This window comes from Ascaphus truei, chromosome 18 (assembly GCF_040206685.1).
Source record: "Ascaphus truei isolate aAscTru1 chromosome 18, aAscTru1.hap1, whole genome shotgun sequence".
Taxonomy (NCBI): Eukaryota; Metazoa; Chordata; class Amphibia; order Anura; family Ascaphidae; genus Ascaphus; species Ascaphus truei.
Genome location: NC_134500.1, coordinates 11585509 through 11598141, shown reverse-complemented (window position 1 = coordinate 11598141; position 12633 = coordinate 11585509). Strand labels below are relative to the sequence as shown.

At 46.3% G+C, this 12633-nt stretch overlaps 1 protein-coding gene across 2 annotated transcripts in view; it reads right to left on the bottom strand.

Moving 5' to 3' along the window:
* IL16 (interleukin 16) overlaps window positions 1-12633 on the bottom strand; it is a 44705-nt gene that overhangs the window by 6302 nt on the left and 25770 nt on the right. For both annotated transcript variants that reach the window (XM_075575536.1, XM_075575537.1), the window contains exons 13-17: window positions 9892-9979; window positions 8439-8860; window positions 6519-6651; window positions 1222-2242; window positions 200-380 (exon numbers count right to left, since the gene is read on the bottom strand). In XM_075575536.1, the coding sequence (XP_075431651.1) occupies window positions 200-380; window positions 1222-2242; window positions 6519-6651; window positions 8439-8860; window positions 9892-9979 (1845 nt within the window). The remainder of the gene's footprint in view (window positions 1-199; window positions 381-1221; window positions 2243-6518; window positions 6652-8438; window positions 8861-9891; window positions 9980-12633) is intronic.

Genomic DNA, 12633 nt, shown 5'->3' with positions numbered 1-12633 from the left:
AATTTTTTATCACTTTCAGCATTATTCTGGTGCAAACATAATGGAAAATTACAACACGGAACTGTGTGTGACTAGCATGTATGTGACTAACATGTCTCTGCTTTAACATGTTTGCTTAGACGTGCTTTGCACAGGAACAGATACAAATAAAAAACCGTGCCGTTGTATAGGTAAATAAACCATTTCTCAGCATTCAGACCTTTAAAGTTTCTTGGTCCAGCACTTTGACTTCCTCCATAAGCTGAGTTAATTCTTCCAGGGGAAGCAGAGAGATGACAGACTGACCAGGTGTAGCAGCTGAGGACAGGGACTGAGGTTGTTCTGAGATATCCTCTTCCTTCTCCGGCTGCCCGGCACCATACCCTCTTAGCTCAGAGAGGCTTCAAGAACAAAAAAAGAAGGATGGAAAATGGGGGTCACAATATTTTCTACACAGGTCCCCCAATGGGAATACACCATTGTTTCCCCCCCCCTTATTAGCTATACATCCTGTTGTTTCCAGCTCGCTTCCTTCCTTGCTGAGTGACCCTCTGTAATATCACATTGCATGCAGAATATACGTAACTTGCATCTTTTTCAGATAATTCATATATTATATATTTATTAATAATAGTACAGCTTCCTTTCTCTAAGCTTAATATATCCTGCTGGGGTCCAAAAGTTGGGTGTTAAGAAGCAAGTCCGCCTCCAAGCCTCCTTATCTATGCTCTGCCACCTTACATTGTAATAGTGACATTTAAGGTTTTTTGTGTTGTGTGTACCTGTCTACTTAGAATAACTTAGTGGTAAATAAAAATACCACTTGTTGTACATTCATTAGTCTCAGGCAGGTCTACAAACCATGTATTTCTCCATTATCTCTTAGCATACAGTGCTTCTACTGCAGCCAGGGATTCTGGGTAATGACATGCAAATGAGCACAGTGAGTCACTCTTTACTGCTCATCCATTTTAACATGGGACCCCATAAGCTTATGACTGCCGTATTACACAGCGTTTCAGCACAGCCTGGGTTACAGAAGTAAACTTGTAACTATACTCCATAAAACGTTGCATCTACAGCGTTAGAATTTGTATTATTAGATTATTAGTCATTATTTTGTTAACTACCGTAATAATGTTTCGCCCTTTCAGTGGCGAGGCCTAGGACTGGTGTATGATGTGTTGTGGGAATCGCCAGCACTGCAGGTAGTAATGTGTTGCTCTACGTCACATAGCTTACTTCACAGAGAATCCTGTATCCAAATGGTGGTTTTCAGTCAACGGGCAAGATGGGAGATCATCTACTGTGGAGGACTCACTCTGCCATGGATCAGTGCCTTGCGACTGTGGAGATTGTGGGAAAGAGAGTAAGGATTTCATCAAAGCAGATGACACTTGGTTGCTGATGGAATAAATCTTGCTACAATTTTCATTGATTATCTTCATAGCTTCGGGGGTGGCAGTCAGCGGCAAACTCCTAGATCTCTGGCTGGGTGCCTTCGATGGTAGTGGTTGAGCGAGTTCGGTATATGAAGAATATAACGGTGGTTCGTTACTGGTGCTGCTACTTCTCCTTGGACCGGGAAAACTTGTATGTAGCGGAGCATGAGATAGTTCCTTCAGCTCTAGTACTTGAGGTTGACTAATTTCTTTCACTTGTTCAACTTCAACAGTGCTGGCAGTGACCCTATGGAAACAAATAGGGACACATTCGGATTCTTTTTGGTCAGGAGATGTTCCTTGTTGCACTGGAGGTTTAAAGTTAGGCTTCTCTTTCCCCTTTCCAAGTGACTGTGGGGTACTAAAAGTTTCAAATGAACTTATCTTCTGTTTAATTGATGATGTCCGGCTTGAAAGTTGCGGTTTGAAGTTATTATTCACCTCGTTGGGAATGACTTTGGGCTTGCCCAGATAGGTGGCATCTGGTGTTTTTGTATTTCCATTCTTAGATCCCTTCAGACTCTGGCGATACCAGGCTGGCTTTGGCGCCACTGGTGGACCCTTTTTCAAGTTGCTCATGTCCTCTGCTTTGCACATTTCGGAACCGGTATCTTCAGATTCAGATGGTAGCCTAACCCGCTCTATATTATTCTCCCCTCGGCTGACACTAGCATCTAGATCCATTAGGCTGATAGGACTGAACAAGTTTTTTATGCAGTCAGAAATACGGACCCAAGGGTCTTCTGCTGTTGGGTCAAAGCTGTAGTCGACACGTGCTTGTCTTCTAAGCAGCGGCCTGTGATGTGATGGAAGAGGATTTCCTGTGGGACACAGAATAGCTTTATTAAAACCAAGTAAATCGGTCCAATCTCCGTGGGACCTTAAGCATGCCACTTTATCTTCTTGTGCATCGGTACCAAAAAAAGTAGACTGCAAGCTCTTTGGGCAAGGATTCACGATGCCTATAAATTCTATGTCCAGTACTGCGTACACTCTCAGGGCTACGTAAAACAAGATTCTGCTTATTGACATTCTGCTTTCTTACCTAATTTTTTTATACTAACTCGTTTGTGTGTCATAGTTTTTAAAAACAAAAGGTTGTGTGTGGTGACCACGCGCATTTTAAGTGAAACTTCTTTGTGTTGTGTCACTGAAATTGTAATTATACTCTCAAAAGTTTTTCATTCAATCAAAAACATCAAAATACAATTTCAGTGACGAAACACAAAGAAGTTTCACTTAGAACGCGCTTACTTTTTTAACATTTCCCTTCTAAAATCTACCAGTGATTATCTGCTATTCGCCTGGTTCTAATATAGAAAAGCTGCCTTATTCCGACCTAACAAATTGCTCCTGTCAACTTTCAAAACAATAAGACCAATTGTTGCAGGGTACATGCAACTACACACGTGGGTTTCTTGACAAGGCTTATTTATTTAGCCTTAAAAGATATACAGCACACAAAACAAAAATAGCTTTTCATCAGCAACAAAAGAAAATGGCTTTTTCTTCCGCAAACCAAACAAAACAGTTTCTCTTTAGCAGACAGTCTATAAATCAGGCAGTTACCCTTTTCCTATGCAGGGGACAGACAGTTCACAATTCAACTACCTTGCTACTCAGACCAACAGGCAGGCTCCATGTGTCTACAGCCTGGGTTTTAACACACCTTGATTAGGCAGCTGGGATCCAACTAATTGTCCTGAGGTTCCCAGCTGAAGTTAACCTAGTCAGTGCTGCACTGCAGACTAGACATAGGTTTTCCAGGCATATAACTGGTGGCTTTTATTTACCCTGTCACACCAATAACAAAGATTTTTGTGTCAAGTTGTGAAAGTTGTTGGGCTCATATTACTCATCATTGGTTTAACTTTTTGCTTAGGTAATGCGATAATTGGGGGAGTACTTGGATGCATGTAAATTGCTTGTTAAAGTCTCACCTATCTACCTTAAGAAACGTTTAATATGTTTTCAATTTCTCTACATACAATCATTTATTATGTAAGTCGCTATGATCCAATATATATTATGTATGTGTTGGTGTAGCCAATTGTGAGCATGTATAATACACGTGTGTGTTACAACACACAATCAAATGGACATACTAAATAACCATATCAATGAACACTGTGTCATATAAATTAAACCGTGTATACAATGGTACCCCGACAATGGTACCCCCGCTCCTGTGTGACACGGAGTTGCACCGAGACATCAAATGAGTCTCCTCCTCCGAAACGGCGTTGGGGAATCGTTTACCGTCACGACGGTGACGTCCAGGGGAGTGGCGACATGACCTTTCCTCCATACGGCCATTGTCGTTTGATGTCTCGGTGCTGCTCCATGTCACACAGGAGCGGGGGTACCATTGGAGACACTGTTTCATTTATAGGACACAGTGCTCATTGACGTGGTTATGTAGTATGCCCATTTGATTGGGAGTTGTAACACACACGTACGTGTATTAAACATGCTCACAATTGGCTACACCAACACATACACTATATCTATCCATGTTGTCCTACCTATTTATTGTAGCGAGTAGGATTGGAGTGGGTTACTGTATCTACCCTCTGATTGTTATTAACTGATACTTTGGGTCTCTGTACCAATTGCTGGTAACTCCCTGAATGTACTGTATGTGCAAACAGGATACACCCGCTCTCGTGTGTATATATACTGGCTACATGCTATTTGAAGCAGCAATAACGCTGATTTGCATACACACAATTTGGTCATCTACTGGTCACAGGTGTTGTGATATGTTAGACACATGGGGTCTGGGATTCTGTTAGGGTATTGATATTCCTATCCCTTTCATCAGCAGTCTGCAGTTTATCCCACAAACCCATCCTGTGACCATTACCTACAAGTGTTGCGCTGTGTGCGCATCTGGTTACTACCATACTTAGCTCTAGCTGGCTGCCACCCCCCATCATGCAGGACTTTTTAATCATTCACTTTATATAATCAAATGCATTTTTGATATGATGGTTTAATAAAACATTCTTTTTCGTTGCGATCCTTACATGAACTGCATAGGAAGTTGTGTATGAGTTAGTTCATTCTATCACTATTAGCGATCGAGATATTAGATCTCTAGGACTCATAGGGTCATTATTGATAAATCCACAGCAAGTGCATATTGTGGGATCTTTTTGGACCCTCTTGGGTCTTTTTGTAAAAATATCCCTGCTTCAGCACAGGTGGTTCAGTCATTATGTTGGTGGCTCTTGACGACTGGATTTGGCCACCCCTGCATTAATGCAGCGTGACATACAGCACATAAAGATGGGTACAGCAAGCTGGTACAATGATAAACCTGTCCACACAGGATATTTTATTACATTCAGTATAAATCTAGATTTCTTCAAACAAATCATTGCAGTAAAAAAATGTAATTCTTCCAATCTTTTCTCTAATCAATCCCTGCGTAACATGAGAACAGCATAATGTATATATACATTTAATAAGATTTGCACACTGAGTGGGGCAATATTATCTTATGATGCAGAAAGCAGTAACCATTGTAATTGCTAAATGGCTGAGATATGCCCACTAGGAATAAAGTATTCAGTGATTTGAAAATATGTAAATGTTTAGTGCAATTAATGCATGTATTATACAATATTGTTTTTATGGGAAAAAATATAATTTCGGTATAGACACAACAGGAGAGAGGGTTATGTTTATTTTATACAAATGAAGCGAAAAGAGTAGCATTCCAAAATAGTGGTCAAGTGGCTAATATTTATTCATCCAAGGTAGGAGTGGCTAACCCCAGTCCTCAAGGGCCACCAACAGGTCATATCCCAGCGTCAGCACAGGTGGCTCAATCAGTGGCTCAGTCAAAGATTGAGCCACGTGTGCCGAAGCTGTGACTGATTGAGCCAGCTGTGCTGAAGCTGGGACTGATTGAGCTACTGTGCTGAAGCAGGGATATCCTTAAAACCTTACCTGTTGGTGGCCCTTGAGGACTGGAGTTGGCCACCCCTGCTCCAATATTTTGGTCCAAGACCACAGACCTTTTCTCTTGAGAAGGTCTCCTGCGTTGGACCAAAGCATTGGCTGAATATTTACTAGCCACGTGACTATTCTCTTAGACGGCTTCTCTTTTTGCTTCCGTTCTATGGGATTTCCCCATTGAGTTTCAGCACCTCAAGTATCTTACATATTATTTTATTTTTTTTTCATCTCAATTTTGCCATGGAGTTAACTCTAAACTAAGACAAGCAAATCAGATATGAATGCAGTAAGTGGCATGTCCTAATGTAAATGATCCAAGGTATTTGTACATCATTTGCACCTGCCTGGACCAGTGAGAAATGTAGAGGTCTAGGGGGGAGGGATAAGGGGGAGGGAAGGAGGGGGGAGGGAGAGTATTATTAAATGCACATATGAAGATGGGATGTAATAATGTGTTCAAGCTAAGACCTGCATTAAACATGGGGAACACGTTTCTTACACTAGACATGAACATATAAAACTTAATACAGAGCCCCTGTTATACGCCCTGAAGTTCACATATCAGAACGTTTGGTCTTACTTATCTGTGACCAAATCACTAGAGGTGGCCGAATCTCTTTGTTGGATTTGGATCGGCTGGTTCGATTGATCCGCAGATTTTCGCGGATCAATCTGAAAAGCGGTGATTGGCGATTGGCGGATTTTAAAAATTATTATGACCAAAACACTCTGCGGATTCAGCAATCTGTTGGCGGATTCGTAAGAATTCCACGACGGAATCGCCGAATCCGCGGCTTGCGTTCTACAAATCCGCCCCGAGGCTGTATCCAATGGCGGTTTCTGATCAATCCGCGCTGATTGAAACCGCCCAAATCCGTTTGCGGATTCTACTTCGTGAAATGGATTTTGGGGGGGGGGGGGGGGTGTAACGTCAGCAAAAATCCGGGAAACTGATTTGGGGAGATTCGCCCATCTCCACGAATCACCAGGTCTGCTGGAGTAAGCGCGCTGTCTCTCCGTGCTGAGGATAGCATCGGATCTCCTGCTGCGCTGCCAGCAGCGCGCGTATATGTTGGATTGGAACGAGACAGGGGGGAGGGGTGTGCTGATAAATGTCGGCGTGTAACATACCTGTGCTCAAGCTTCTATCTTGATCTTGCTCTGGAGAAGCTGTGTGCGCGTGTTCGCTCGGGGACGAAGATGTATCCGTTGCACTGTGGGCTGCAACCTGTTGGTTTCCCTTAAGCAGCAAGTTTCCTGCTTCCTGTGAAACAATGCAGGCGGCAAAAAAAACCACACAGCAATATGAAAACCATAAGCGTGTTGGGGGACACTGTCACATGTTCTTTTATTGTTCATTCATCCACCCATTGTGTTGGGTCAAGTATTTACTGAGCCTGAGATGACGTTGAGGTAAAGACCCTTTATCCACCTTTATTTTTACCTCAATGAAGGCATAGTACGGGGGTCTCATCTCCACTCCTCAAGACACCCCCCTCCCAGGTTTTCAAGATATCCCTGCTTCGGCATAGGTGGCTCAATCAGTGGCTCCCTGCTTCAGCACAGGCTCAGTCAAAGACTGAGCCACTGATTGAGCCACCTGCGCTGAAGCTGGGATATCCTTAAAACCTTACCTGTTGGGGGGTTCTGAGTACTGGAGGTGAGAACCTCTGGTATGTCCCATTCCCTTCAAATGACATGCTACAGGCCTCTCTGGCTGTGAATAAATGAAAGGATAATTACCATATTGACTTCAACCTGATTCCTAATAGAACACTATGAATTGCGGCCCATACCGATACAGCAGTCTTCTGCTGTAAAACCCCTTCCGGGGCGGGAAGACCTCTTACAACCTATTGAATTGAATGAGCTAAAGGTGTCTCCTTGCATCAGAAGGTGCCTTATGGTGGAAAACTGCTTAGAAAATCAAGCCCTATATAGCTATCACCATCTGTCTGTCGATATAGATCTGCCTATTCTTCGTCCTAGTGTGCAGCAAATAAAAATGCCACTTGTGAGCACATTCCCATATCTGACAGGTCAACAACCATTAATAACATCTGAATACATTGCTTCCACTGCAGCCAGGGATTCTGGGTAATGACATGCAAATGAGCTTATGCCTGCAGCATTGCACAACTTTTTCAGCACAGCCTGGGTTGAAGAAATGCAGAGCCAGCAAACTACAAGTAGTCTCAGTGTAAAACAGCCATCGCTTTCTCAGCCCTAGTTTTCACCTTGTATAGACATTGGCCTGACTATTCCCCTCTGATCTCTAATGTATAAGATCGTGGCGAGAAAGATCAGCAGAGCTGCTTGCTGTACACAGTTTGCACCCTTCAGTAAATCAGCACCTAATTACAGAGGCGGTAAAAGAAGTACCTTAATTGCATCATAGGTGATAGCAGGAGTGTGACAGGTGTGTTTTGTGTAATGAAAGCAACAATTGTAAACAAAATGCACTGGATGATCATGCAATAATTAATGACAGGGGCCATTCGTTCCTTAAACTGCCTGCAGAAGTGCCCTTATTCTATCTCGATTCTTTCTTCTTTCTGAGATGTACACAGGGCAAACGTGAACTTCCTCTGTTAAACCACATCCTGCGTCTTTTCTCTTTCAGTTTTCACAAAGATCCCTGTCTAACCCTTTCAGTGTCTTTCAAGAACCCCAAATGTACTCTTTGCGATGGATCGAGTTAAGGGGCATTAGTAGGGGCAGCAATGAACAGCAGCTGTTCTTAAAACGCAATCGCCAATCATTTATTTTCACTCTATTCTCACGGCTTTGAATTATTGGAAGTGCAACCATACATACTATTACATATTGACATGCTATACTTGAGCGTTACAATGTCGGGTTCAGTAGTAGGATGCCCTTTTAAAAAGACTAACATAATACAAGGTGGCAAGAAAAACACCCCTCTTCCCTGGGCTCCTGAGTTGAGTATCCAGCACCGACGAAGACCTTTCATTTCAGGTTTCTCCTAACTGGATCATAACATTAGAAGACCATATGTCCCCTGACAGTACATCCATGATTGGCACTTACCTCATCCTTGAAGTCCTGTTTAAAATACTTTCTAGGTGGTGGCTTTGGTTTTGATGTTCTAGATTTCTTCACGAGTATGTCTCCAGAATGTCCATTGGTTTTCTTACAGGGAACCTGAGATATGTTCAACACTTCACTGCCAGCAGGTAAATGGTTTTCCAAACTGACCGGGGAAGAATAATGCAGCAATGTAGGTTCTGTTGTAACCGGTACATCAACGCTATGTACCCTACTCTTCAGATCATACAGTTTGATCGAGTCTACGTTGGCACACAGTGACCTGGGGTTATAGCTGCTGTCACTGCTGGACCGGGTCATCTGCTTCTGCTCTCTACGGTATGAATATAGGTAAGCCGCGTGCTTCTCAATGCAGCTCTCACACTGGTATTTACCATGGCAGCAAGACGCCATCTTCTTATCACCTGCAATGAAGATACCGTTAAAGCCAGATCATTTAATGTCAATTCGCGGGGTCAGGAAGGAATTTATTTTTGCCCTAGATGATGTGTCACTGGGGTTGTGTGTTTGCCTTCCTCGGGATCAATATACTGTAAGTACGGATGTAGGATAAAGTATCTGCCGTCTAAATATAGCATAGGTTGAACTTGATGGGCGCTTGTCTTTTTTCAACCTCATCTACTATGTATCTATGCTTCTATGCAACTATGTAACTCTGTAACTTACAGAAGTTTAGGTTAAATCATTTGCCAGCAACTCCAATTCCCATGGGGAAATAAACATGGCTGCACTCTGCCCAGTTGACTTTATGTACAGTCAATAACTGCTGTGTCATGTTTAACCCCTTGAGTGCCCAAGACGTAGCTATCAGGTCATGGGGTCTGGCACTCAAGGAGCCCCATGACAAGGCTCGTTAAGGGAGGACGTGCTCTACGCTGATGAGGAATGGAAGGGGGATGGACTCCTCCCCTTCCGTCGCCGCCGACAGTGCGATCACGAGACCGTGAGTGTCGGCGAGGGCCATGACACTCTGGCCCCGCAGCCCACACGGCACTCAAAGGGTTAAAGAAGTGCAACGCTTTCACAAACGATTGTAAACCAGGCGAAAATGGCCCCCCTCCTTTTGGGGGGGTGGGGCGAGAAAAGAAGTCACGAATCGCTCTGAGCCGAATCGTGGCCGAAATCCACCAAGCATTTCCATTAATGATGTTAACTCCCATCCAGAGCCTGAAATCTGGGGGTTTGCCGGAGAGGAGAGCATGCTGGGCCAGCAACTGGTGACTGCGCGGCGATTCTTTGGCAAAATCGCGAATGGATGGTGGAAATGTGCAATTTCCGAAAAGCTTTTAGCCCTTCAACATTCACTAGAAAAAGATTTTTGTCAACCCCCCCCCCCCCCACTATACCAAAAAAATAAAAAAAAATAAAGATTGCGAATGCATTTTGGAAAGTTTCACACTGCGCTGTGTTACATAACACGTCTTTCTATACACACCTTCCACGTTCCACGGAGGCGGATCTTTCTCATATCTGCTGCTTTCCACGGCTTCAGCCACGGCTTCTTTTAGCTGCTTTTCAGAGACCTGCAAAATATTTCAACACCGGATTGAGAGTTGTTATAACGCGCGTTACATAACAGTAAGGTTTCTAAACGCAGTATAACCGCGGGTTAGCCTGCTCGCAAGATAAGACGAGAGAAAAGTGCTTGCAAAATAGGAAGATCACCTTTTCATATGTTCGCTCACGCTATGAAGAATAAAGATGATAAAGTCATTAAATTAGCGTGACTATTTGCTATAAAGGCCTCTATGTAACTCAGCAATACAGATTTTTTTCTTTTATTACAGCAGCGGTGCGCAAACGGGGTGGAGGGGGGGGGGGGCGCACCGCCCAGCGGGGGGCGGGAGATTTGTCTGGGGGGGGCGCGGACGGTTGCAGAGGTCCCGCGCTCCACCCCAAGGCATTTAAATTAATGCCGGGGCATCACGTGAGGCCTCTGCAACACTAAAACTTACCAGGATTCAGACGCGTCTCCATGGCAACGCGGCATCAAATGACACTGCGGGGTCATGTGACGTGACATCACCGGCGTCAAATGATGCCGCGGGTCACGTGACCTGACGTCACGTGACCCCGAAGCGTCATTTGACGCTGCTGCCAGGCAGAAGAGGGGGCGTGAGATCGGAGAGGCCAGGCAGGGGGCACAGCATCAAAAGTTTGTGCTCCCCTTTATTACAGGATTGAACCAGGGGGTCTCTAGAGCTCAATGGTGTTAATTTCAGCTTTTGGGACCCCCGGCTTCCCGAGATACAAACCTCCGTTGTGGGTGCCGGTATCTCTGCAGAGTTTAAAGGTCCAGGTCATGCTGGCCAATAGGAAGCCACACCGGAAGAGATCACGGCTTCCTATTGGCCCAGGTGACGCGGGCACATTTAAACACCGCCATAATGTTAGGCACACAAGCTCCCTGCCTGCAGAGATACCAGCACCACAACAGAGACGGAGAATATCTTCTGAAGCAAGGGGTCCCCAGTGCTGAAATTAACGGGGTTCAATCCTGTAAGAAAAAAAACAGCTAAAAACATTTGAAAAAGTGAATCCTGTATTTCTGCTTTAATATATTGTGGTGCTGCCCGCCCGTTCTGGGGGTTAACTGCAAAAGGAATGGAACCAAAATATATATATTTTTAACCTATTGAACAGGGACCCTAGACCCCCCCAGGAGAGGGGAGATGACCTTTGCTGTAGCGATAAGCATGGGAAGTGTGTGTGTATATATATATCTTATTATATATAAGTGAAAGCACTGTATGCCTGTCTGCAGCTTCCTGTGTCCCTAGGGGAAATCTCATTGGTCCCTTGGCCTGCCCGCCCCCGCACCTCTCATTGGCCTGAGGCGGAGTGACGACACACACACACACACACACACACACACACACACACACACACACACACACACACACACACACACACACACACACACACACACACACACACACACACACAGCCTCACTCTCCCCCGTCAGTTGGACCGCAGCTCACCTTCCACACCCCCCCTCCTCTCCCGGTGCCCCTCACTCTCTCCCCCCTCCCCACCTCACCCAAATCCCCACGCTCCGCACAATCCCCAGCCGCACCATCACCCTCACCGTGCGCCGCGGAGGAAACGCGACCCTCCTGCTCAGCAGCAAACTCCAGGCTCCTCCCCCCTCGCGGCGCGGCCCAGGCCTCCTGCACTCCCCCTCACGTGCGCCGGCTCCCAGACGGAGGGGAAGCGCGGCCCGGGTCTCCTGCACTCCTCCTCACGTGCGCCGGCTCCCAGACGGAGGGGAAGCGCGGCGCGGAACTCCTCCTCACGGGCACCGGCTCCCAGACGGAGGGTAAGCGCGGCGCGGGCCTCCTCCTCACGTGCACCGGCTCCCAGACGGAGGGTAAGCGCGGCGCGGGCCTCCTCCTCATGTGCACCGGCTCCCAGACGGAGGGTAAGCGCGGCGCGGTCTCCTGCCACTCTTGCCCCCCCCCTGCCAGCTTCCCGAACTCACCTCCTGCCCCAGCCAGATGCCACGGGGTCAAGGTAAGTCACCCACCGTCTCCCACCCATGCACTGTCACCCAGTCACCCACCCACACACTCACCCACACACCCACCCACTCACCCACACACCCACCCAGTCACTTTCACCCACTCACCCAGTCACCCACTCACCCAGTCACCCACCCACTCACTCAGTCACCAACTCACTCAGTCACCCACCCACTCAGTCACCCACCCACTCACTCAGTAATCCACCCACCCACTCACTTAGTCACCCACCCACTCACTCACTTAGTCACCCAAAAACTCACTTAGTCACCCACCCACTCACTCAGTCACCCACCCACTCACTTAGTCACCCACCCACTCACTTAGTCACCCACTCACTCAGTCACCCACCCACTCACTCACCCACCCACACACCCACCCACTCACCCACCCACTCACCCACACACCCAGTCACCCACCCACACACCCACCCACCCAGTCACTTTCACCCAGTCACCCACTTTCACCCACCCACTCACTCAGTAACCCACCCACTCACTCAGTCACCCACTCAGTCACCCACCCACTCACTCAGTCACCCACCCACCCACTCAGTCACCCACTCAGTCACCCACTCACTCAGTCACCCACCCACTTACTCACCCACCCACCCACTCAGTCAGTCACCCACCCAGTCAGTCACCCACCCTCCCAG